Genomic DNA, 25,849 nt, shown 5'->3' with positions numbered 1-25,849 from the left:
AATAAGCCTTACTAAACAATTTATCGACATTAGCAAAAACATGCCGACTTACTACAGTTAGAAAAAAACGACAGTTAACTATAATACAGAAAAAATGTTTATTTCACTAGTCCCTAAAGTTTTATATAACGTTTTCTTATTTGTTGGCTTAACACCTTTGGGGACTTTAGTGAATTGTGATTGGTTGATTCATTAAGTTGAGTTTCCAACGTTTCGATCACTAATTCTAATCTACAGAAGGGGTGATTTTGAGTATCATCATTGGGGATTTACATCGATTTATCGGCCATTGTCTTTTCCCTTTAGATCCCTGGAAAGAAAAATTTGGTAATATTTTGATAATTTAGGATGAACGTGATGTTTCATGGCATCCACAGACCAACAGACATATATAGAATATCTTTGCTGTTTAAATCTTAAAAATTTTTATACCGTTTTGTATAGAGCTATCTGATACTTGTAAAACAAGTTTCTCTACAATTTTGTGTGTATCGAGTCAGGGAGGGAGAGGACAATGGCCGATAAATTGAAGTACTTCCCCAATGATAATATACCCCTTATTAATATATAATATTACCCCTTCTGTAGATTAATTTCAGTTGTTGAAACGTTTGAACACTCAACTTAATGAATCAACCGCTCAAATTCACTGAAGTCCCCAGAGTTGTTCAGCCAACGAATAAGAAATCATTATTATAAAACTTTGGGGACTAGTATAATAAACGGCCATTTGTCCCCTCTCTCTGTGAATATTGCGTCAGGGAGGGAGAGGACAATGACGATTAATTTAATCTTCAACCCCTACACCCTTCCATAATTATCAGCTCTCAAAAGTAGAATTCAACACATAAAAACGGGAATATGATTAAATTATCGTCCATTGTTATTTCCCTGAGTCTCTGGTGTATTGTGTAGAAGGGATAATTGGACTTGAATTAAATTCAAAACTGCTGGGGCAAATATAAAAATATTTATATGCAAGAAGTTATAATCAGTGTTTCGGAGCCGGGAGCGGATCAAAATTAAACGGCTCCGACACCCTGGTTATAATTAAATGAACTCTGGCGCAAAATGTAATACATTTCCTAGTTGTCTTTCAAATTAATAAAAAGTCCTTAAAATAGTTTTAACTGCCGCCTCAGATTTATGTTAACGAGAATTATCTTGACTCTAAGAAAAGTTGCAACATATAACCATGAACTGTTATGAGTTGAAATTAAGTTTAGATTGTTATGTTGGTTATCTGTAATAAAGATATGTACTGCCGCAAGCTATTCATGTAAAACTATTTAAAACCATAGCCCGATAAGACATACTATTATTGAAACCACTAAATTGTAGAGTAGCTTTCCTTTTAAAATTATCAATGATCATGAGACAACAAATAACAATAAAAAGTAATAATTCTAATTTAAAAAAAATAAAGAAAACAAGATTTTTAAAAAACAATTGAATGTATTTCGATTTAAAAACATGCAAAATAATTAGGATAAAAACAAAATATGAAATAAATTAGAGAAATAAGCTCAAATCATATTTTTGTTGCATAATAACAAATTGTAAAAAAGCTATTGGTGTAAAAATAAAAAAAAGATGTTTTTTTCACCAGGGTATTTAAAAAATCCGCATAGCATTTTCTGTGGAGGCCATTTTTGAAGAAATCCTAAAAATAATAAATTAAATAAACGTTAATATGATACTTGGGGGACCACAGGGGCTGCTATTCAGCCAATTATTCGAAATTGCCGAAAATTAAATATCTTGTTGGCGTTATGTTGGCGTAACAATTTTTTGTGTGTGTACCTAATGGGAAGTGGGTAAGAAGGGGAGAAATTAGGGAAGGGGTTGTGGGAAAATTTTCACTCAGATTTTTTTTTGTCAGAATCACATTCCCTTTTCCCAGGACTTGCGTAATTTATCAGAAAATTGTCCCCTCTATCTCTGTCATGTTAAGCAACCTGTATTTTAAGTAGGTCATTTGTTAAGATTTATTAAAAAAATTGTTTAAACTTCTAAAACTAAATACCTAAATTTCGTTTGTATGACCTTCAGAATTGCAACGCTCACTTTTATGGATATTGTCATCCTTATCAACTTTAAAGAGATTTTTATGAAGTAAATTTTACCTGATAGAAAGTGAGCAAAAAAACAATACGGAGGCCGTCGTCTGTCTGTCCGTCTTAGCCAGGAGGCCAAGACATTTGTCTGCCCCCCATAACATGAATATGAAGATGATACACGGATTGGGCACCTTCTACTCCATTATTAATCACAATCCTAGATAAGAAGATAAAGATATATAGGTTTAGACAGATAATAGATGTCTTACTTGCTAAATAACTATCTATCTGTTACCATGATAATTTACAAGTTTACATGTACTTACTTTGGCTACCAACATTAAACATTTTTAGAACTTGTTATCTAGCGAAAGATCGCGCTAAACGCTAAACCATCGCCATGTTTCTTCTTTGGTACAAGAAAGGTTTTAACTAGGTATTTTTAGGAGTACCTCCAACATTCCAAGAAATATCACCCCAAGAAAAAAAAATTCTCCTACCCAAAATTTTTTATTTAAAAAACTAAAATTGAAATTTCCCCACTCCCTCTTCCCTTAAGTCCAACTAAAGGCATATTACTTATAGACATATTACTATCTATCTATCCCTCTCACCTGTATCCCTTTTCCAGGCCCTGTTCCTTGGCAACCTTTCTAGCTACCAACATTAGATGTCCCAGAAGTGATATCTATCTATCTATCTTTCTCATTTGTATCCCTTTTAAAGACCGTGTTCCTTTGGCAACTTTTCTAGCAACCAACATTAGATGTCCCAGAAGTGATATCTATCTATCTATCTATCCCTCTCACCTGTATCCCTTTTCCAGACCCTGTTCCTTGGCAACCTTCCTAGCAACCAACATTAGATGTCCCAGAAGGGCTGCGTCGCTATCCTCAGCCTATAAATTAGAATAGATTCATCCTATCTTAATATACATCAAGTAGTAAGCTTTTTTGTCTGTAGCATAGGAACTACAGTATACGTTACAAAAAATGACCGGTCTTTAAAATGCTATTGCCCCCCTTCTAATAAAGTTTTAACCATTTTTTTTGTGTGTGTGCTCTTTATACATACGTATTCTTGTGTTTGTTGCGGTAAATGAGATTAAAGAACATTTACCCACATTTTGCAGGCTATAAAAGAAGATATTAAAAATGTCAAAAATCAACCAATTATGTATTTTGAGTGAATTTTTTCCTACCTCTACCAAAACGGTCTCACTAAAAGTTGTCTCAGCGCCTTGATATTTGAGATATCGAGTTACCAAGCTAGGATAGTACACTGAGATACCACAGTGAGAGGGTAAAGAAGACTAAACTCCAATATCTTAACCATAGCTCCACTTTTAGCGAGCTAAAGTCAAACCAAAGACTCATTCCTGGAATCCTGAAAATCGAAAATCTAAAATGTCTAGATTCTAGCCTATAAACGGCCCTAAGGGTACTCTAAAGTCATTTTAGACTATGAGTTCAAATGGTAACTGTCTTTTATTCCTTCTGCCATTACCAAAAAGCTAAAGAACTTTTTTCTAGCCCTTCTGTGGGCTGAGATATGAAAATTGGGCACCCTGGGCACAAAGCCCAAATTTAATTGATTTTGAGTACTTGATACATGCTTTTTGTGCTCAAATTACTTGTATGAGAGCTAGGAAGCTGAGTAAGGTGTCTATAGAAGCAGAATTTTATGCTTGAGATAAAACTCTGAATAACCCCTAGGCTAAAATTAATTTTTCTATGTGATTTTTGAGCTTGAGTAAAATTTACTTTAAAAAATAAGGGTCTGAATTTTTTCATTTTTAATATTTTCTTTCAGAGTCTGCTAAATGTCGGAAAATGTTCTTAAGTCTAATTGACCGATACAAACACCATCATACATGTATATAAAGATCACACAAAATACGGTTACAACTTCATTACAGGGGGGTCTAGACCATTTTAAAGACCGGTCATTTTTCGTAACGTATACTGTAGCTCACCGCTGGACCGATACAGTTCTCCTTTACAGTTAAGCTTCTTATAGGCCAAGGTAAGGTTTATAACTATTTCGGGAGAGGGTTTCTTCAAACTCCCAAACGAAATAATCACCCATAGAAAAAATTAATAATCCATAATTTGAGTGAGTTAGGTCCATGATAATCAAACTTACTTGGTATGTGTACATGAATTTGAAAACTACGAATGGACAAACTTTGTTAATAATTAGCCGTACAACTAAAACCATAGATTTGTGGTTTTTATAATTATTTAATATTTATATTTCTAATAAATACCTCTTCAATCATGGCAATGGGTTTTCTTGGAATCACCAGAAAATGGACAGGGGCCTAAAAAGAAATAGAAATTAACTGAATTACAACTTGCAAATATAATTTCTGCGGATTTTCTAATTTATATAGGCGTTTTCTATATATATTCCTCTTTCCAAAAATACCTCTCTTGTCAAGATTGGATAAAAAATGTTTATGGTCGAGATTCCATAACTGTGCGCCCAACGGCAACATTGAAAATAAGGGGGGGGGGGGGGAATATTCAATGTGTCAGAATTTTACTTACCCATAATTTAGATGTTAATTGAAAAACCTGGGGAGGGTAGCTTTCAGTGTAACTGTGTGTGAGTGTTTTACTTAAGATAAAGTTAGGTCATATTAAAACAGGATAGCCACTCAGGGTTGGTCAGGGAAAAAAACAACTGTGTAGAATTAGATATCCCCTTAATTTTCAATTTTTAGCATTTATGCATTTTGAGGACAAGCACCAATCAGCATTTCTACCTGTGGTGAGACATCTTTGAATGCAACGCACTGGTCATCCTGGTGTATAAATGTGGCGGGAATACTTCCATCCAGAATCTTGGAGAAAATAGTTGGCCCTGATACAAAATATTATTATCAAAGCAAGATCACAGAGATACAGATTATTGTAATGTAGACGGAATAAAAATGATTTCCCGATTAAAAATAATGTACTTTTAGTAGCTGGTACCCTATTGAAAACAAATGAGCTGAGAAAAATTGTAGTGTCCTCTCCCTTCCTCAAGGATCTTAAGGATGAAAAATTTATATTTTAACCCTCAAAATTACGAAAAACAAAATTGCCTCCTAACTGACAAGTTTAAGTTACAGTCCAATATTCACTCCTTCTGCCATCTGACTTAAGAAGAAGCATCTCTTAAATAAAATATTATATCTGACCTTCCGGGCGTCCGGCTTGAGCCTTGGCTTCTTCAGACATTGTTCGCCAGGGTATTTTAGGCACAGCCGCAGCCTATAATAAACATTTAAATTATGTCATAATATTTATGTTTCAAGCATATTATGAAGAAAATAATGGCTTCACATATACCTAGAGGTTTTGTTTTCCAAGGGAGAGGTTTGGGACCTATTAACAGCCTAAAATTTTAAGACTTAATTTAAAACCCTTAAGGAACCTATGTGAAGCTTCCCAAATATGGAGAACTCAATCGGTTCAGTGGTTAGCAAGATCTTAACAAACATTCTGCATGGGATCCCAGGCTAGGAAGTTGGGGGAGGGGGGGGGGGGGGGGGGTAGATATACCACACTTTTCTGGGATCTTGCTGTGTCAAGTATCAACTGTTGGGAATATCAAAGGATGACTCCATGCAAAATTTGAGCCGGATCCGGCCAAATCGGGCCGTGAATTTTATAAAAAACCTACAAAAATGTACTTCATCATCTTGATTGGACAACTCTTTCCCCTCCTAAATGTCCATTAAAACCTCGGAAACGGCAAAAATCGCCAAAAATCACGCCTTCGGCGACGAATAACGGCTAAACGGTCAGCCGGAGGCGAATGAAACATAAATAAAGAAATGTCCGCCTCAAAAAGTTGTTCAACATCAAAGAGATGCTTAAAGTCCCTAAAACGACTCCTTCACCTCCTTTAAGGGGAAAAACTGAAAAAAACGTGATTTTCAAAAGTATGCCCACTTCGTGGGTGCAGGGGGCACTGAACCCGTCACCCCAGGGTCACCAAATATAAAGTCTAGGCGGCCCACAATGCTGAATTTTCACCAAGTGAAAGTCTTGTGTCATTATCTCTTATGAGAAAAAAGTTATTAATTAATTAAAATTTCAAATTGTGATTTTTTGATGGATTTCTTTGATTAAATGACAGGCTGGTCAATTTTTAGGCCATTTTTTGCTGTTTTCGGCCCGCCACGCCCAAACGGTTTGAGATAATTTCTTGGGACCTTTTGCCCGACCTAAGTCTGGTTATTTGTGAGGTCTAAGAAAAAAAAAATCCCGGATTGGATGAAGCACGACGTAGCTACGCGCCGTCAAAAATCGCTAGTCGGCTCATTTTGTCCCCTCAAACCCTCACCTCGTGCCATTTTTCTGTGTAAAGATCATAATTATAATCTTTTGCGTAAGTATGATTTTTTTCCCTAGACCTCACAAATAACCAAACTTAGGTTGAGCAAAAGGTCCCATGAGATTATCTCAAACCATTTGGGCGTGACGGCCCAAAAACCGCAAAAAATGGCCTAGAAATTGACCGGCCTGTCATTTCATCAAAGAAATCCATCAAAAAATCCCAATTTAAAATTTTAATTAATTAATAACTTTTTTCTCATAAGAGATAATGACACAAGACTTTTACTTGGTGAAAATTCAGCATTGTGGGCCGCCTAGACTTTATATTTGGTGACCCTGGGGTGACGGGTTCAGTGCCCCCCATACCCACGAAGTGGGCATACTTTTGAAAATCACGTTTTTTCAGTTTTTCCCCTTAAAGGAGGGGAAGGAGTCGTTTTAGGGACTTTGGGCATCTCTTTGATATTAAACAACTTTTTGAGGCGGACATTTCTTTATTTATGTTTCATTCGCCTCCGGCTGACCGTTTAGCCGTTATTCGTCGCCGAAGGCGTGATTTTTGGCGATTTTTGCCGTTTCCGAGGTTTTAATGGACATTTAGGAGGAGAAAGAGTTGTCCAATCAAGTTGATGATTAAGTACATTTTTGTAGGCAATTGCATTGGCTAAATTTTATGTAAAGTAAAATTTTTTGTACCTCCAACCGGTTTTGCTCCAGCTGAATTGTTTTAGAGATACCCCCTAAAAACCGGAAAAAAACCGGTTTTTCATAAAATTCACGGCCGGTTTTGGCCGGATCCGGCTCAAATTTTGCATGGAGTCATCCTTTGATATTCCCAACAGTTGATACTTGACACAGCAAGATCCCAGAAAAGTGTGGTATATCTAGGGGGGGGGGGGGAGTCTATTGAAAAAGTTAGATGATACTTTTACCAAGAAAATAATTTGAAAATTGGACCAAAGACGCCATAGAAATATATGAAAAATCAGCAAAAAGCTACTTGTCCTCTCATCTACAGTTACAAAAATCCCTTAAAATGATGAGAAATAAAATCTTGTGCAGAATATAAACACCTAGTTAGTTTCCAAGAAAATACTGAACAAACACACATCCAACTACTTTTGATTATCAATGCTACTATTAAATCTTTAAATTCTCTGTAGGTACCTGATTTGTTATGACAGACAAGAGATTATGGCTGACAAGAGGCCTCTGAAATATTATATCAGGGTTCAGTTGGGTTATTAACAAGAAAAATTTCTTTACAATTCACAAAATCATGAACATTATGTATATAAATATTTCTACTACATTGTTTAAATTTCAATTCAAATTACCCCTTTTCTTAAGAAAAAAATAAAACAAACTTTTATTAGGTAGGTATGTTATAAGAAAAGTAATAATTTTAAGTATTACAATAATTTTAATAATATACAAAGAACATTAATTAGATGGTAATCTATGTTGTAAAACATGCTAATTAATAAACCAAATTTTGATGATTTTATCATGCAAATTTTATTTTTTTTCGATTTTTAACCCAGAGACAATGTTAGTAGTACCCAAAATTTAATTTGAATCAACTCACCGTTTTATGGGCTAAAGAACCTGAAATTATTCTTAGAGCTAACATTTTAGCATTCTGAAAAAGCATTTTTTTACAATTTTGGTTTATTAAAAAGCTTGCTTTTACTTGAAATAAACTATTATAAATGACTACTTTTTATAATAAACCCTTTTTTCATTAGCATTGTAATAAATTTTGCAACTGAATGTATTTTAAAATATTTTATTCTTTTTTTATATAATCATGAAACTACAAAATCAGTTTAGTAGATTTTTAAAAAGGGAGGTTTTTCCATGAATAATATTTAGGCGATTTCAAATTTTTTTTTGCCGTTTGAAATCTTTTTTTTTTCATTGAACATATCATTCTCCTCAATAACATAAGGTTTTTCAAAATATAAACTGGTTTTACTAGTAATCAATCGAACATTGATTATATTTCTTTAAAAATCTACAACAACAAAATTATCTGAAAATCTAATTCATAGATTTCTTAGCCTCTTCTACGGCAAGAACCAGGTAATGTTTGCTGGTATCTGGCAGATTAGTGGCTGCTGTAAATGTGGATTCTACGCCGTAGTTCCAGTATCCTGGCAAGTTCTGAAATAAGATTAATCATTATACAGAATGGCCTAAAACCATGTGAAACCAATGTAAATCTTCCCGGAAAATGGTGAAACGAACGTCCAGCCGTTTTCAAGATCTAAGCTGACATACATAGTATACATAGAATGAAACATCCTGTTAATTTAGTATATTGGATTGTTTATGGCCAAAGGGATAGTTGCATGAAGTGCATTTCAGAATAATGATTTCAAGCATAAGTTAGAAGTATACCATCAAACATATATAATTTTGTATTATAAATAAAAAAAAACAATTAGACATCACTAAATTAGTCGTTATGCTTTTTATTTTTAGTCAGCTATATGAATTGTAAAGGTATATAACAAGAATACGATTTTCAAGTCTTGATATTTTTAAAACTACATGGTAGAAAATTCAAATTCTTTCAAATACATGCCATACAAATGTAGTTAAAGCCATTGAAGAGGAAAAAATATACAGTTCAATAAATTCAAAATTAAAAGCATTTCGTGCAACTACCCCTTTGTATAAAAAAAAATAGGATTACCTTTGAAACATCACTTGTTGTGTTTCTGACAGTTGACAAAGTTGAGGTTATCTCCTATAAGGTTCATCTGGTTATAACAATACAATTTTTTTAGACAATAAAAATTTACTTATCAAATGCAAAGCTTTTCTAATACTAGAGCCGGTCTGAGCGTCCGTCCGCGACGGATAGCTCTTATCGTTGGTATTGTCGATTTGAAACTTGACATAATAATTCTTATTAATAAACAGTCTAGTAGAAAGCGAAGCAACTCTATATTAAAAACAAAAAATTCTGTATGTCCATTTGAAACATGATGTTCTTTGTCTTTATTAAAACAATTTTAACCAACATGAAATAAGTTGTTACTCAACATTTGTTAATGAAAGGTTTTATGAGTAATATTTTGAGATTCTCTATTATGGAAGTTGTCATCCTTGTTTTTAAATAAAAGCAACCTCCTCGCCATTAGGATCAGCAATGCAGCATTTTATTTTCAAACAAATGGGGTGTTATATAAGTTAATACCCGAAAGACAACCAACCATTTCATTGCACAACCTTTGTCAATAAATCCTGACTGTGAATAGTAATAAGTTGCGCCTTTTTAAAGGTCAAAGCATTCCTTTACTCTTGCTAACACCTCCATTACAGTAAGCCGACATGATGAATAAGTAGAAATATTATTTTCTTGTAGCGAAGCTACTTTATACTTAAATTTGTCTGAAGTCGCTCTATATTTCTTTTTATTCCTCGCTTTAAGGACAATTTGAATTCAATTTGTTCGTTTGTCTATCCATGATTTCGTGTGCTTCGCTATTTATGGATGTTGTCATCCTTGTTAGTTTTGTTGAACCGTATAACCTCAGGCATTTCTACAGCAGGAATTTGATCCGCAATATCTTTACCAACTAAATCTTCTAGGCTCATAGACTTTACTTTCTCCAGAGCAGCCTTGCCCTAGATTAAAGTTGTATTTTAATTATAGAGAAGTTTACATATTATATATGAAGGACGTCCAAACTTTACATTTTATAAGTTTTTTTGCGACAGGGCAACAATATCTCAATAGGGATGAGGACGGTAGTTACAAGTTTATTTTATTTGTAGGGAATGGGGATTATCATATTATGTCGCAATTATCTCCCACTAACAATTTACTTGAGGAAGGGGGGGGGGGGAACCTCACCAAAAAGTGGAGAAGGGGGATTATCACCGCATTACACCCCAATTCATAGCACGTCCCTGACCTTCATGATAGTTTATATCAATCTATCAGAACATTGTTCAACAACAATTTTATCACTTCTTAATTTTTTTATTTATTTGCAGCCTACCCATAAAAAAGTTTTATAAAATATATTTCTAAATCTCTAGGTAATCTATTCCAAGGAATATTTTCTTTGGAGGGTGGAAGTACCCTCCCCCCAAAAAGATGTAAAACATTAGGCCTGTACGTAGCTTGACTATACACTGATACAGGAGAAACTTATCGAAATGACAAATATTATATCCTTTTACTTTTAAATAAGAGGTATTTGTCTACCTGGTGAACATCACCAAAGGCACCAACTTGGTTAAGACCATAGACAGTGGCGCCCACAGCACCAACCCGTACACCCAAGCTCACTAGTGTGCTAATCTTACCCATTTTATCAATGTCTGCAAGTATAATTTTCATGTATATTTATTCTAGTATATAGATTTATTTATTTACAAATAGGGTTTAAGCTATATGATTAAAGACACAACTTTGAATGTTAAAATCTTTGAGAAGAAAGTTATGCATTTAATCATTAAGTCAGAATTATAAAATATAATCTCTTAATGTATATTAATACAGTAAATGAGTCAAATATAAAATTACTTTTATTAATTAATATATTTTACTTTATTTTGTATGTTTATTTATACTGAAAAGTAAGACAATAAAGCTAGATTTTTAAAAAGTAAATAAAAGCATATTTACATCAAGACTTATAATTAAACTTATAAGGGAGGGGTCATCTTTGTAGATCTAGATATATCGTAATGAAGATATAAAGAACACTTAGAAACATTACAGGGATGTATATTCTGCACAAGAATTATTTTTTCCCTGCTGCAAAATATTTCATTTTTTTCCCTAGTTTTTTTCCACCAAGGAGAAATATGTTTTTCAATACTCTCCCCCCCCCCCCCTTTAACAGGGGATCCTATGAAGAATATACACCCCTGGTTAAATATAATGTTTTAGCTTTCTATAATGTTATTACGCTCTTGATTCCATAATTTACATGACCTACATAATCACCGGGAACTTGTAATAGTTGGAAACTATAAAATTATGAATGTTTCATAGGTAGGATAGTTATTTATCGTCGTGAATTTTAAACAGCTTTCCATGGATATAAAAATATACAATTCTAAAATTAAAACCAGTTTATTTAGCCCAGAGATGCTAAAGGCACGGACTAAAAAATAGTTCTAATCTTATGATTGTACATTTTTATATTTGTAGAAAACTGGTTATAATACGATGCTATACATAATTTTTCAGTATGGCTGAGAACCGGTTTTAATCCACCGGATATTAATCGGTTTGGAAGCGAAACTGGAAATTGTATTATTTATTAATCTTTGGACTAGTATGAAATTCAAAACTTTGACTAAAACTAAAAACTCTTTGATTCGTTTTAAAGATCTTTTATAAATTTTAATATACTTTGATGTAAATTTTGATGATGATTAAATGCAATTGAAGGTTTGAAGTGACTAAAAGATAGGTATAATAATGGCGTTGCATCAAAAGATCCAATTACAGAATTCCTAATTTACAAAAGGTTAAATGGTCAAATGCTACATTAGTTCTAATGTTACAAAAGGTATAGTTCTGCAATAGGTCTAATTTTACAAAAGATCTAATGTTACAAAAGGTCTAAATTACAAAAGAACTAACTTACAAAATTTATGTACATAACATATTATATACATTAACCTAGCCCATTGTATGTTTGTATAATGTATATTAATTTTGTAGAATTAGGTCTTTTTTAACATTAGACCTTTTGTAGCATTTGGTCTTTTGTAAATTAGATCTTTGTAATGTTAAATCTTTAGATCTTCTGCATCAACGCCATGATAATACTTTTATGAATTGTACTCAATGATTAAAATCTGATTTGATAAAAATACAGTTTGGATTAAATTAACGGAAATAAGAAATATTTTTTAAAAACAAACAAAAAAGATTTTAAATAGCTATAATATTGATATACTACAAATGTTTTAAATATTAAAATATTAATTTTAATATCTAAAGTAAAATATGAAGAAAAAAAGTAAATTCTGCTGTGCATATCAGTGCAAAATATTGTAATTATTTGATTTTATAGATTACTGTTACAATAAGGAGTGAGGTAGCAGGGAAATTTTTGCATTTAAACAATTTTAATAATGTAATTTTTTTGTTTTTTAATTTATTTTTATGATTGATGATTAAACTTTAATCATAAGAAAAATGAAAGTCTTATTTGATTTCTAGGAATTGTATCAGCTTAAACTTGAAACTATTTAAACTTTAAATACCTATGCTAAAATCAGGGGGAAAATGTAACATTTTTTATATAGATTAAAAATAATATTCTTTAATGCATAAAAATTTGTGACTTAAAATCAAACAAGGACAGAATGTATAGAAGCAAGCGTGTGTGTGTGTGTGTGTGTTATTAAACACATTTAGGCCAGGCCATACCACCACAAGACATGGACACGATGAAGTACACGAATATCAGAACAGCTATACACACCACGATGGTCCATCTGAAAGATAAAAAACATTAATAAACTTTAATATAAAAATGAAATGCCCGTCAGAGCATTACATACACATAACGAACTAAGTAAATAAAATACCCTCTTAGCATAAACGTATTAAAGACAGCTTTCCTCGAATTGTAAAGGAAAATTATACCATTTATACCAGTTTACTTGGCCCCAAACGCCCGAGCCAACAAAACTGGTGTTAATTTTATCATTTTTATTTTATTATTCGTAGAAAATACGATATGATACATGATTTTTCAGTATGGATCTGAACCAGTTCTAATCAAGCGGATATTAATAGGTTTCTAAGCCATACTGGTTGGTAAAGTAACAAACCGAACAAAGGCATACCTAACGTTTTTCCACCACATTTTATGATGAACCGTTCTGGCGGTTGTCTTGAAGGTAACGGCTGTGGCTGAAAGGTTGTCAGTTTTATCTACTAGCAGGTCCAGCTTCTCTCCTCTTTCCACCAGATCATCTGAAAAGGTCAGTTTTATGAGAAGGGATTGTTATCCATTTACATTACATAAATATAAAGATCCCTAATCTTTTTAACTAAGATATCTATATTTTCTCCCATTTCCTCCTAACCATCTGATAAATTTTGATTTATAAAAGGGTCTTTTTTTACATTAACTTCAAGATTTATTCATTCAAGTATAAATTTTCTACCCTTTCCTCTTAATCACCTAATAAGGTCAGTTTTATAAGTGTTTTATTTTCACTGATTTATGAAAGGGTCTTTTTTTTACATATGTAGTAGATATCAAGATATATTCATTCAACTAAGATGTATAGATTTTCTTCCCTTTCCTCATAACCATCTAATAAGGTCAGTTTTGTGAAAGTATATTTTTTATACAAATAAATATATAAGATTCATAATTTTTTTCAACTAAGAGGTATAGATTTTCTTCCCTTTCCTCATAACCATCTAATAAGGTCAGTTTTGTGAAAGTATATTTTTTATACAAATAAATATATAAGATTCATAATTTTTTTCAACTAAGAGGTATAGATTTTCTTCCCTTTCCTCATAACCATCTAATAAGGTCAGTTTTGTGAAAGTATATTTTTTATACAAATAAATATATAAGATTCATAATTTTTTTCAACTAAGAGGTATAGATTTTCTTCCCTTTCCTCATAACCATCTAATAAGGTCAGTTTTGTGAAAGTATATTTTTTATACAAATAAATATATAAGATTCATAATTTTTTTCAACTAAGAGGTATAGATTTTCTTCCCTTTCCTCATAACCATCTAATAAGGTCAGTTTTGTGAAAGTATATTTTTTATACAAATAAATATATAAGATTCATAATTTTTTTCAACTAAGAGGTATAGATTTTCTTCCCTTTCCTCATAACCATCTAATAAGGTCAGTTTTGTGAAAGTATATTTTTTATACAAATAAATATATAAGATTCATAATTTTTTTCAACTAAGAGGTATAGATTTTCTTCCCTTTCCTCATAACCATCTAATAAGGTCAGTTTTGTGAAAGTATATTTTTTATACAAATAAATATATAAGATTCATAATTTTTTTCAACTAAGAGGTATAGATTTTCTTCCCTTTCCTCATAACCATCTAATAAGGTCAGTTTTGTGAAAGTATATTTTTTATACAAATAAATATATAAGATTCATAATTTTTTTCAACTAAGAGGTATAGATTTTCTTCCCTTTCCTCATAACCATCTAATAAGGTCAGTTTTGTGAAAGTATATTTTTTTATACAAATAAATATATAAGATTCATAATTTTTTTCAACTAAGATGTATAGATTTTCTTCCCTTTCCTCATAACCATCTAATAAGGTCAGTTTTGTGAAAGTATATTTTTTATACAAATAAATATATAAGATTCATAATTTTTTTCAACTAAGAGGTATAGATTTTCTTCCCTTTCCTCATAACCATCTAATAAGGTCAGTTTTGTGAAAGTATATTTTTTATACAAATAAATATATAAGATTCATAATTTTTTTCAACTAAGAGGTATAGATTTTCTTCCCTTTCCTCATAACCATCTAATAAGGTCAGTTTTGTGAAAGTATATTATTTATACAAATAAATATATAAGATTCATAATTTTTTTCAACTAAGAGGTATAGATTTTCTTCCCTTTCCTCATAACCATCTAATAAGGTCAGTTTTGTGAAAGTATATTTTTTATACAAATAAATATATAAGATTCATAATTTTTTTCAACTAAGAGGTATAGATTTTCTTCCCTTTCCTCATAACCATCTAATAAGGTCAGTTTTGTGAAAGTATATTTTTTATACAAATAAATATATAAGATTCATAATTTTTTTCAACTAAGAGGTATAGATTTTCTTCCCTTTCCTCATAACCATCTAATAAGGTCAGTTTTGTGAAAGTATATTTTTTATACAAATAAATATATAAGATTCATAATTTTTTTCAACTAAGAGGTATAGATTTTCTACCCTTACCTCCTAGTTACGGAACTACGTATCTACTTATAAAAAGCTTCGCTTTTGATAAAAATTCTATGAGATAAAAACTATCAAATTAGGTAGGTATTTCAAGAAGAATTTAAAAATCTAACTTCATTTTCTTACCTATATTTCTGACCATAATATCTTTAACTTGGTTGACTTCGTCTTGTATCCTAAAAAAATATAAAGTTTTATATAAAGGTCAGGGCTAGTTAGCCGCGTGTCAGATTCTTAAATAAGAATCAATTTGAAACCCTTTGGAATAAATCCAAGTCTTTAAAAACTTTTCTGTGAGTAAAATCATAAATTCTTCATTTTGGTATAACGTAATGTTATTAAAGTGAGTCAAATGCAGAAATAAAATTCTTTTTGTATAAAATATGATAATTTCTGACAACAAAAAAGTTTATGTTGAATTTTGAATTGTAGTCTTAGAAATGAGGTTTCAAGGATATTTTTATCTGAACCTGGTTGCTATGGGTGAAGCCGCTAGTTTATAATAAGCTTACATACATTGTAATTTTTTCGTGTTCATGAGTATGACTATGAAGTAATCATATGTTATTAGAAAGTCAAATGTACAAGTATCAAATTAAAAGATTGGACGTCCCAGAGAAGTATTATTCTTTTAATTGGGAAAAATAATCATCTGAAATAGTTTGTTTTTAATAAATATCCTTGGTATGGTTTTAGGGCTATTTTTCTACACTATCTCACATTTAAATACTATTTCCTGAATGGTAGGTGCACAGCCGCTAGTTCATATTAAGACAACATACTTACATTGTAATTTTCTCGTGTTCATGACTGTTATTATTGTATCTATCCATCTCCTCCCTGATAACCAGGCTGAATTCTGTGTTTAAACTGTACGCTGAAGCTGTCTGGGCCCTAAATATGAAACAGGTTGACAAGATATGATTATTGATTTGCTTCGCTTATAAATTATCTAATCGTCCTAGGAATCATAATTCTGTATTTAAAGTTAGAATGTGCTTCAAGGGAGGTAGGAGACATTTGGCTGTTTATTACACTAGTCCCCCAAAGTTTTAAAATACCTTTTTCTTCTTCGTTGGCTTAACAACTTTGGGGACTTTCTTTGAATTGTGATTGGTTGGTTAAGCAAGTTGAGGTTTAAATATTTTAACTACAAACTGTAATATACAGGAAGGGGTAATCTAGTATATCCTCCTTAGGGATGTACACCAATTTATCGGCAATTATCTTATCCCTTTAAATCCCTTGCTTCAACCTATTAGAATTATTTACTCTATGACATGAAGATATATTTAAATTTTATCAATCATTTTCAATTCCTTTCTCTTTATTTTAACACTAGCGGCTTCGCCCCCAGACTCTAGGGGCTTTGCCCCAAGAGGTGATAAAGGACGAAGGGATCTGCTGCAAAAAAAAAAAAAAAGGACCAAGGAAAATAAAAAAAAAGATAAAAAAAATGGGGGGGGGATTTTTTGTTTTTTGGGGGAGGTTGGGGGTGTCCCACCCCCCAAGAAAATAGCTTAAAACCATCACAGGACCAGTAGGTATAATCCCTGAAAAGTAGAGCCCAATCGGTTCAGCGGTTACTGAGATCTTAAGCTTCAGACGGACAGACATCGTTCTACTTTGTATTATAGATATCTCAGGGGTGTAAATTCTGCATGGGATCCCCATCCCCGGCTAAAGGAAAAAATAAAAACTATGTGGGAGAGGGAAAACCTAGAATAATGTGGGACATGCTTAAAAATTGACTTTTCAATAGGAACTAACTTTCTAGAAATGATCTCGTAATGGAACAATTCCTTAATTCTAACTCGCTGTGGCAATATAATTATGCCAAATTTTTCAATTTTTTTATTTAAGGTCTTATCTTCTAAAACAAAATTATCTTTAATCACTTACCTAAGTGCAAATCTTTTCTTAAATCTGTTTTGTGTTCTGTCGAGAAAATGAAAAGCATCCTTCTGTCCAAATCCATCCTCTGAAATTAAAATAAATAAATGGCTAAATTTCAACAACAAAAATGGGGGAGGGGGGGGAGAGGTATGACCCTCATTACGTTAAACCCCCATTTGGATGATTTAGATTGTAGGTAGGTATATTATTATACCAATACTAATAATCATTTAACAAGGATGACTAGATGCGTAAGTAGCGAGCACAAAAAAATAATGGTTGGACAAACGGACAATCAGGGTTTCGGATCCTTGGACTCAAAAAAATGCGGAAAAAATGGAAAAATGGAAAAATCTACCTAAATTTATATACAATCTCAGACATTCTCTTGATGAGAGCCAATCTTTAAGGTTTAGGGTCAGACTTGAAAATTAAAAGTATTTTTGAATCGAATTAAATAATAAATATTTTTTGAAAGGTTTGGTGATTTTATTTTTATTGTCAAGGATCCGGAACCGGATCCGGTAGGATCCGGATCCGCACAGACCAAATTTTGAGGATCCGGATCCGCAAAAAATCAATGCGGATCCGAAACCCTGCGGACAATATGTACCAAATAAATAGCATTAGAGAATATAACATTTCTCCCATAGCGTTACAGACCAACCGACTGATGGACGGACAAACAATCAACGTGAATTATATAGTAGTTTCGCAGCTACTATTAATTAGATATGTTAAACTGTAATGCATAAATAAACTAATCCATTCCTCTTGAATATAATGATACAAATAGTTGCCGTGTTTCTATGTCATTTTAAGGACACACGGACGGACAAAGTGAATTACAGAGTAGCTTAGCTCCTAATAATCAGATAAGTTAACTAAACCTGTAATGCATAAATAAACAAGCCCATCCTCTTGAATATAATGGTACAAATAGTTGCCGTGTTTGTATGTCATTTTTCCATCTCCAAAGGGTATCTTTGATATCACCAGATCACTAAAAATACATCAAATTTCAAATAAGGGGGAAGTAGTTTTTCGGTCAAGTTCGGTGAAGGCCCCGCGGTGCAGGGGTTAGGCATAGGAAAAAACTACTTCTGCCCCCCTCCCCCCTAATTTTTTAATTTATCAAAAATATAGTTTCAATGTTCAACATACACTTTGATGGAGAGCATAAAAAATGAACTAAAACATATTTCAAAGGCATGAAAGTTACATACAGACCCGAATAACTTAAGATTTACTAGGTACCTAAAAAAATATTCTTACCTAATTTCACTAAAATTGCCAACGCATGATGCATACTTGGTGAGAACAGTATTCCCCCGGGATATCACACAATATAGGATCTGCATCATTAGGATATCTGCAAAATATTAACACAACTAGGTATGTGAGATGAAAACTTTTAAAAAATCAGGTATTTTTTCCTTATGTAAATGTTAAAAAATAATACAATGTTACAAAAAAGCAATAACGATACATTTTGTGAGGGATAAGAAGACATTTTAATATCTTCCCCCACCACCATGATGGAAAGGTGGGCGGGGAGGGTAATTTTGACCCCCGTGGTGGCGTGGGGGAGGTGGTGGTCCCCAGCCGGGGGGTGGTGGACCCCTCCATCCATGTGGAGGCCCTCCATGACCGGGTGGTCCGTGTCCAGGAGGTCCATGATGACCTGGTGGTCCTCCATGACCGGGCGGTCCACCGAATCCATGTCTCGGTGGTCCACCATGAGGCCCGCCTGGGCCGGGCGGCATCCATCCTGGCGGCGGAGGCATGCGCATGCCCGGAGGACCTGGCGGCCCGCCTTGGTTCGGCGCGCCCCATCCAGGTGGCGGCGGCATTGGCGGACGCATGCCTGGTGGTCCGCCTGGACCCATGCTGCCTGGCGGAGGAGGCGGCGGCAGATTGGGCAGTGGATGAGCTCCCGGCGGGCCAGGCGGCAGCGGAGGCGGTAATCCTCCTGGGGGTGGAACAGGGGGCGGTGGTAGCCCTGGGGGACCTGATCCTGGCGGCATGCTTGTGGGCGGTCCACCGCCAATAGGTGGAGGCGGAGCATTTGCACTGGGCGCATCTGCAAACAGTTGATGAGGTCTGTCGGCCTGGGATAAAGGATTTTGAGCGGCCAACAATCTTTCGGCGGCAGAGCCGTGACGCTCGCCCTTGGCGTCCTTCTTAAATGCATATGAGATTTGGATTGCTCTGAACATTCAAACATATTAATCTTACAGAGTTTATAAATATGGTTAAATACATTTTAGCTTTATAAGGTGACTATTTAAAAGAAAAGAAACAGGCCATTAGGCTTATATGGGTAAAGATCTAACAGAGACCAGTTTCAAGAAATTTTTTAAAGAAAATAATATGTTCATTCCTGTTGCAAAGATATTGTCCATTCATGGCCTCAATGGCTGCGTCTGAAGCTTCAAAGCTGGCATAATTGATGAAAGCAAAACCTAAAATATATTTTATAAATAATCTTATCAGAACAAAAATATCTACATTTAAAAAAATGAAAGATTAACTACCTAGTTACAAAAATTAACTTGATACGAGTCCTTTTCTCCAACAAGAACACTAGGGTTAACCCCTTCAAAGTGTGGAGGGAGATAAACCATGAGGTTTTTAATTAATATAATTCCTTAGACTGCAATGGATTAAGTATTTTCTAACCCATGGGCGTTGGTAGATGGTAAGGGGGGAGTTTTCCCAGAAACATTAATATATTACTATACTTTTATCCTAAATTACCTTAGTACCTAATACCTAGCATAATAATTACGTATTACGCTAAAGTGTTACCCCCCCCCCCCCAAAATGCTATAGGTGTATTCAACAACGGACATCACAGTTTTTAAAATATCTTTTTATTTAATGTCCAACCTTTAGAATTTCCAGAATCTGGATCCCTCTGAATCTTAGGGGTAGTCAGGATAACACCAAAGGCAGAGAAGGTGTCGTACAACAGTTTCTCATCAACCTAGACAATTATAGTTTCTTGAATTGATTTGAGTGTCACTTTCTATCTTTATTAGGTAACATATAAATATTACCCCTTTTTTCATATATTATACTAGCAAAATAAAAGAAATCAAATGTAAACAAGACTAACATATGCAACAACTACGTTTATATGCAACGCAACGACAATAAGCGAAATTTTAAAATAAAGAAAGCTACAGCATTTCGACCGCTATGGATGTCTTATACTTTATTATGCTACATAATAATGAAAATGTTGACAATGTGATTCAGCTGTTTATCTTGAAAATGAGTCGAGAAAATCGCGTTTTCCCAATTCTATTTTTCAACGGATAGACCGAGGGAGGGAAATATGAAATTATATAGAAGCTTCGCTACTAAAAAAAACCTTCATACCTCTGGATCCAAGTTACCAATGAAAATATTTGCGCCAACATCCAAATTCTTTTGATGAGCACTTGCCTTGTTTACTCTACAAATATTTCAAAATAAGACAAGTAGTTTCTAATTTGTTATTGGGATAATTTTATGAAAATTATTCTATAGGTAGCTTCGAAAATTTTGAACTGTATATATGCATTTTTAAGAGTTCAGTTTGTTAAAATAATAATTTAAATTTTCCATAGGTATTAAAAGACAAAAAAATTTTATTTCAAAATTCTTACTAATCTAGACAAAAATAGGAGGAAAGAAAGCGTTGTTTATTAACTTTTCCCTAGTTATTTTCACCTTATGGGTTTTCCATATAGTTTAATCATATTCATGATCTTGATAGAATAGTCCGCATCGTCTTCACCCAAGAACTCAACAAACCCATATCCCTGGTGCATGGTGGTCACACGATCTTTTGGCATGTGAACGTTCATTACTGGACCAGCCTAAACATATTCAATTTAATTAGGTAAATTCTTATTTAAAAGAAACAGGATGTCTGTGTGTCTGTAGCGAAGAAGCTTCTTTTGAATTCTAGAAAGGTTTGAACAGTTGTTGGCAAAAGAATCTCAAAAAGTCCAAGAAAAACTGTCCCCCAAAAAATATTACATTTTCTTCTGTATTGTTTAATAAGAGTTGGTAAAATTAGATAGATATGAGAATCAACGTTTATTTTCAATTATTGTTTATTAAACTTTAAACTGTTAAATAATACCTGAACGAAAAGTTCCCATAGTAAAGCTTCATTAACTTTTTCATCCAGACCTCCCACATAGATGGTGGCATCCTAAATAAATAAAATATTTCAGGATTCATGCTATATAACTAGACTTACTGTCAAGAAATTCTACTTAAGTTTAGGTGAATTGTTACAAATGAAATTAGTTAGGTATTAAAGGGAAATTACAAAAAAGTGTGATTCCTATCTTATTTATATCTTTAAAATTTATCATAAGAAAAATAACAGTATTCGGATTATAAACAATAGTTTCTCAATGCAAAATCATAAGAATTTAAAAGATTTGCTATTTATACGCTCTTGGCAATAAAAGTTTCTTTTTGTGGTTTAATTTTCTTATATTTTAAAGGCCAAATCCATCTTCTTTTCCCAGTCAAACATGCGTCATCTCTCCAAAAAAATTAAATGACAATTTCAAATTCATAGAAATGATAGGAATCTTTTTTTCATTAAAAATGAAAAATAAATGACCAGCATTTTTTTTTTCATTTTTGTAATTTTCCCCCAAATGCCAGAAAGATGAAAAGAATGTTTTTTTCATTGAAAATGAAAAGTGAATGACCAGCATTTATTTTTCATTTTTGTAATTTCCGAAAAATGACCTGGCATTAAATTTTCATGTTTGACTTTTTCCAAATTATGCCAAGAATCTTCATATCATTAAGAGATGAAAAATAAATGCTGGTCATTTACTTTTCATTTTTTTCATGAAAAAAACATTCCTGTCATCTTTTTTTCATCTAAATGACTTTCATTTAATTTTCATGATATTCTTTTTTTCTATATTACATTGTTAGAAAAAATCCCGCTAGAGGTCTCAAATTTAAATTTTAAAAGTGGGAAAAGTTAAGTAAAAATAAATTTAATTAAAATTGAGTAATTATTATGTTATTAGAAAATATAAAGGAAATATTTTTTAACATGAAAGGAATTTTTAACATTCATTTAAAATAAAGAAATCTTATTTGAATTACAATTTTAATTAGTCATATAAACGACTAAATTCAGTGGCAACTACAACACATTATTTATTTTAGTAATATCTTTGACCATCATACTACATGTGGCAAGTCCTTGGATGCTGCTTTACATTATATATTATTTCCGTCAAAAGATGACCTGGCATGTAAATTTCATTTCTCTATAAACATGACTGTCATTTAAAAGTCAGGTCTCCACAAAAATGATTGTCATTTAAAATTCATTTCTATAATCATCAAAATCGGTGCCATTTTAGAAGGGAGTTGATTCTGAAATATCCCTGATTTTCATTTTTCTGGCATGATGATTTTAAATGAATAGATGTAAGCGAAAAAGATGAAAATTAAATGAATTTTAATGAAAATGTTAGCTGGGTAATACATCTACTTCATCCCAAAACTAACTCTTAAGACAAAGCTTAAGCTCCCTGTTTACGCTAAAGTGCCAGAACTCCACCCCCCCCCCCCCCTCCTTAAAAATTTTATCTAAGAAATTGTACACATAAGACGTAGTTTTATACAATATACATAAAAATGGGGAAGGTTGTGATCGAGGGAGTTAATAAGGACTATTACTTAAATATAATTAAATCAACTATATAATCTGAAAGTATGTATGAAATTGAACAACAAAAGTTATTCAATTTCTTTTGTGTCAGCCTAGATTTCAATTTCTGCAGTTTTGGACATCAATAAAAACATGCAGCTATAGGGATAGTTGCATGAAATGCATTTCAGAAAAATTATTTCAAGCAGAAGTTACAGAAGTTGCAAACATATATAATTTAGTATAACAAAATATGACAATCAATTAAGACATAACTAAATTAGTCGTCATGCTATTTTAGTGAAAATATATGCCCTATGAATGTAATTTATACCATTATACAGAAAACAATTTGCTGTTCACTAAAGGGATAGTTTCACGAAGTGCATTTAAAAAAAAATAGTGAACTGTAAGTTTTTTCTATTTTAAATAACGTAGTAGTGCATAATATAAAGTTATTGATTAAAATTAAAAGATTTGACCAGGGATTTTCCTTAAAAAATGAGTTTTTCATTTTTATTTTCAACTTCCTTGCATGTTATATATGGCAAAAACTTTTTTGTCATAAATACAACTTTAGATAGCATTTACTAGTTGATAGAACTTCAAACTTTTTATACAACAAAATACACATAACAACAAAGAATGACCAATAAAAATATTTAGTATAGTACTTAGGGTAGTGATCTTTTTATATGTCTTAGTAGAATATATTAGGCATTGGATAGATATGATTGTGATAAAGAATTTTAACATTGACCTGACCGAACTTTTTTATTTGACAATATCTAAAAAAGTTAGTGATTTGCAACATAAATTACATGAGAATGGTCTTTTTATGTATATATATTAGGGATGGGAATCCGTCGAATTTTTGGGCCGGATTCGGATTCCGGATTCTGAAGGAATCCGTCAAAAAAAAGTGACGGATTCTTGCGGATTCCGGATTCTTATTTTTGGCGGATTCCGGATTCGGATTCCGGATTCTAGCAGTAAGGCCGTCCGTCACTGAGGGATAGCTTTTTCGGTTAATTTATCACTATGTTACTTGGTTAAAGCCTTGATTTGTTTAAAGTGTTGACTTCCAGCATAACTAAAACATTTACATCACATTAGTAATTATTAAAATTTGTTATGTAGAAATTTTTTTTTTATCTTTGCCTTCAAACAGAGGGAGTTGTAAGAAAAAAGACGGTAATTTTAGCCTACCAATTTAGCATCCGGAATCCGCTATAAAAAACGGATTCCGGATCCGGATTCGGATTCCAAAATTGGCCGAAAATTGGGCGGATTCCGGATTCCGGATCCGGATTCCCATCACTAATATATATATATGTTGTATGGTTAGTTGGTATTTCCGCGTGAGATAATTTGTATATTGTAAGTAAACCGGACGGTTTTCTTTATTTTTTAAAAAGAATCTCTATAAAACCTGTCCTATAATGAACCGGACGTTATTTTTTTATGTTTTCTAAGTAACTTGTCCCAAGGGGAACCCCTGTTCAATTTTTTTATAACTCTTGTGAAATATGTGGAAAAAGATTCTCTGATATTGTTGTTTTGGCTATACATATTTGGAAAAAAATAGACCATTCTCATGTAATTTATGTGGCAAATCACTTCAACTTTTTTAGATATTGTCAAATAAAAAAAGTTTGGTCTGGTCAATGTTAAAAATTCTTTAACATATACCTAATCATATCTATCCAATGCCTAATATATTCTACTAAGACATATAAAAGTTCACTACTCTAAGTACCTTAACTCTTTAAATACACTTCGTAAAACTATCCCTTTAAATTCAAATGCATTTCGTGCTACTACCCAGCCCTTTAAAAGTCAGGAACTAGTTTAAAAAATCTTAACTCTATCAATCGACGTTAATTGTAAATGTAAAATATGTAGGTACGGAAGATCGTACTATCCTAACTTAAATATCATATAAGCCGCGCTACTAAACAGTACATGTACCTGATTTCTTTCAGAAATAGGACCAGCCGCCATTCTTAATAATCTTTTATCAAAAAACGTTCACTTCTAATTAAATTTACAATTTTAACATTATTACTTTATCTGAAAATATTAAATATAATTAAAAGACACTAGAACAAAGCTAATTTTATTCATAAATTATTCAAATTATTGAAAGAAAAGGGCTTTTGTTTTGAAATGTACACAAAAATAACGACGCACGAAGAGCCCGAAAATGTAAATGCGCAATACAACTAAGGAATGCCGCGATTTATTATCATAACGACGACATTATAAACTAAGTTATTAGTTTTGGGATAAGGATTTTTTTCTTCAAATTATTTTAAATTTCTTCCTCTCTTTCTTTAAAAACAGTTTTTTCCTTTTAATTGCAACATCGTTCATTAATGTAGGATGTTTGTCTGTCTTTACCAAAAGCTCTAAAAAGCTCCTATGTAGATGCTATTGAAGAAACCCCTTTTTTAATAATATAAAGTAGTACATTTTTTATTTTTAGCAAAGGACCTTGGAAAAGGCTGGTCCGAATAAGTAATGCTTTTCAGAGAAGCTTTATATATACATCTTTGAATGGATTTAGGCTATGTTTTTCCAATTTAAAGCCTCTAGAGTCTAGGGGTGCGTGCGCAACCATTTAGCATCCTATTTTATAAAGTATTTATATATATAAACACAGAGGTTATTTTTTTAACATTTTAAAAAGTGGTAAAGGTTTTTTTGTCTAAAGCTTAAGATCTTAATTACCACTAAACCAATGGATCATCTTTTAGGTAAGCTTCACACAGGTCCAGGGAGAGTTTTTGGCTACTTTATTTAACTAGATTTAACTATTGGGATGGCTTTAGGCTATTTTTCTACCACTTTTAGATTTCCATCCTTAAAATTCAAGGCAACTATATGCTAGGGGCGCATTCGCTAGTATCCTACA

General features: G+C 32.5%; 4 protein-coding genes across 12 annotated transcripts; all 4 read right to left on the bottom strand.

Moving 5' to 3' along the window:
• Window positions 1-1,435: 1,435 nt before the first annotated feature.
• Window positions 1,436-8,048, bottom strand: LOC145303793 (adenosine 5'-monophosphoramidase HINT1-like). Of its 2 annotated transcripts, XM_080145412.1 has the most exons (9): window positions 7,983-8,048; window positions 7,562-7,606; window positions 5,251-5,323; window positions 4,831-4,928; window positions 4,330-4,383; window positions 2,905-2,958; window positions 2,675-2,709; window positions 2,127-2,277; window positions 1,436-1,663 (listed from the first exon to the last, which is right to left on the bottom strand). In XM_080145412.1, exons 1-8 carry the CDS (start codon window positions 8,046-8,048, stop codon window positions 2,181-2,183), a joined length of 522 nt encoding a protein of 173 aa, XP_080001538.1. In that variant the 3' UTR covers window positions 1,436-1,663; window positions 2,127-2,180. The 2 variants fall into 2 exon arrangements, with proteins under 2 accessions (XP_080001538.1, XP_080001539.1); XM_080145413.1 differs by lacking the exon at window positions 2,675-2,709 and having other exon boundaries at window positions 2,870-2,958.
• On the bottom strand, window positions 8,035-10,754 carry LOC145303794 (uncharacterized). The gene is made up of 4 exons (XM_080145414.1): window positions 10,620-10,754; window positions 9,938-10,033; window positions 9,096-9,149; window positions 8,035-8,560 (listed from the first exon to the last, which is right to left on the bottom strand). Exons 1-4 carry the CDS (start codon window positions 10,752-10,754, stop codon window positions 8,438-8,440), a joined length of 408 nt encoding a protein of 135 aa, XP_080001540.1. The 3' UTR covers window positions 8,035-8,437.
• Window positions 10,735-18,662, bottom strand: Vamp7 (Vesicle-associated membrane protein 7). Of its 8 annotated transcripts, none has more exons than XM_080145405.1 (9): window positions 18,519-18,662; window positions 18,134-18,246; window positions 17,250-17,328; window positions 16,134-16,241; window positions 15,474-15,523; window positions 13,229-13,358; window positions 12,641-12,874; window positions 11,558-12,329; window positions 10,735-11,450 (listed from the first exon to the last, which is right to left on the bottom strand). In XM_080145405.1, the coding sequence occupies exons 1-7, from the start codon at window positions 18,605-18,607 to the stop codon at window positions 12,781-12,783; spliced, it is 663 nt and encodes a 220-aa protein (XP_080001531.1). In that variant the 5' UTR covers window positions 18,608-18,662; the 3' UTR covers window positions 10,735-11,450; window positions 11,558-12,329; window positions 12,641-12,780. The 8 variants fall into 8 exon arrangements, with proteins under 8 accessions (XP_080001531.1, XP_080001532.1, XP_080001530.1 ...); XM_080145406.1 differs by having other exon boundaries at window positions 10,735-11,827; window positions 12,201-12,329; XM_080145404.1 differs by having other exon boundaries at window positions 10,735-12,329.
• On the bottom strand, window positions 18,615-25,046 carry LOC145303791 (splicing factor 3B subunit 4-like). The gene is made up of 7 exons (XM_080145402.1): window positions 24,904-25,046; window positions 21,382-21,453; window positions 20,964-21,112; window positions 20,631-20,706; window positions 20,136-20,232; window positions 19,630-19,708; window positions 18,615-19,457 (listed from the first exon to the last, which is right to left on the bottom strand). The coding sequence occupies exons 1-7, from the start codon at window positions 24,934-24,936 to the stop codon at window positions 18,758-18,760; spliced, it is 1,206 nt and encodes a 401-aa protein (XP_080001528.1). The 5' UTR covers window positions 24,937-25,046; the 3' UTR covers window positions 18,615-18,757.
• Between the last annotated feature and the right edge of the window lie 803 nt (window positions 25,047-25,849).

The sequence above is a fragment of the Acartia tonsa genome, chromosome 13 (genome assembly GCF_053477335.1).
Source record: "Acartia tonsa isolate MP-2025a chromosome 13, ASM5347733v1, whole genome shotgun sequence".
In the NCBI taxonomy this organism is placed as follows: Eukaryota; Metazoa; Arthropoda; class Copepoda; order Calanoida; family Acartiidae; genus Acartia; species Acartia tonsa.
This window is presented reverse-complemented; position numbering and strand designations above follow the sequence as displayed.

What these genes read in the sequence shown, in the direction of transcription:
- LOC145303791 (XM_080145402.1), bottom strand. Translation starts at nt 24,936, where the DNA reads ATGGCGGCTGGTCCTATTTCTGAAAGAAATCAG. An exon ending in CTATATGGAAAACCCATAAG is followed by an intron (nt 20,707 to 20,963) that starts GTGAAAATAACT and finishes AAATATTTGTAG; the next exon opens with AGTAAACAAGGCAAGTGCTC. An exon ending in AGATTCTGGAAATTCTAAAG is followed by an intron (nt 19,709 to 20,135) that starts GTTGGACATTAA and finishes AATATATTTTAG; the next exon opens with GTTTTGCTTTCATCAATTAT.
- Vamp7 (XM_080145404.1), bottom strand. Translation starts at nt 18,607, where the DNA reads ATGATGCAGATCCTATATTGTGTGATATCCCGGGGGAATACTGTTCTC. An exon ending in TGTTTATTTATGCATTACAG is followed by an intron (nt 17,329 to 18,133) that starts GTTTAGTTAACT and finishes TTTTAATTTCAG; the next exon opens with AGGATGGATTTGGACAGAAG. An exon ending in AAGAAAAGATTTGCACTTAG is followed by an intron (nt 16,242 to 17,249) that starts GTAAGTGATTAA and finishes TTTCATATTTAG; the next exon opens with GGCCCAGACAGCTTCAGCGT.
- LOC145303794 (XM_080145414.1), bottom strand. Translation starts at nt 10,754, where the DNA reads ATGAAAATTATACTTGCAGACATTGATAAAATGGGTAAGATTAGCACA. An exon ending in CCTTTGGTGATGTTCACCAG is followed by an intron (nt 10,034 to 10,619) that starts GTAGACAAATAC and finishes ACTTTAATCTAG; the next exon opens with GGCAAGGCTGCTCTGGAGAA. An exon ending in CAACAAGTGATGTTTCAAAG is followed by an intron (nt 8,561 to 9,095) that starts GTAATCCTATTT and finishes ATCTTATTTCAG; the next exon opens with AACTTGCCAGGATACTGGAA.
- LOC145303793 (XM_080145413.1), bottom strand. Translation starts at nt 8,048, where the DNA reads ATGCTTTTTCAGAATGCTAAAATGTTAGCTCTAAGAATAATTTCAGGT. An exon ending in TGTCTGTCATAACAAATCAG is followed by an intron (nt 5,324 to 7,561) that starts GTACCTACAGAG and finishes TGTTTATTATAG; the next exon opens with GCTGCGGCTGTGCCTAAAAT. An exon ending in TCAAAGATGTCTCACCACAG is followed by an intron (nt 4,384 to 4,830) that starts GTAGAAATGCTG and finishes ATTTCTTTTTAG; the next exon opens with GCCCCTGTCCATTTTCTGGT.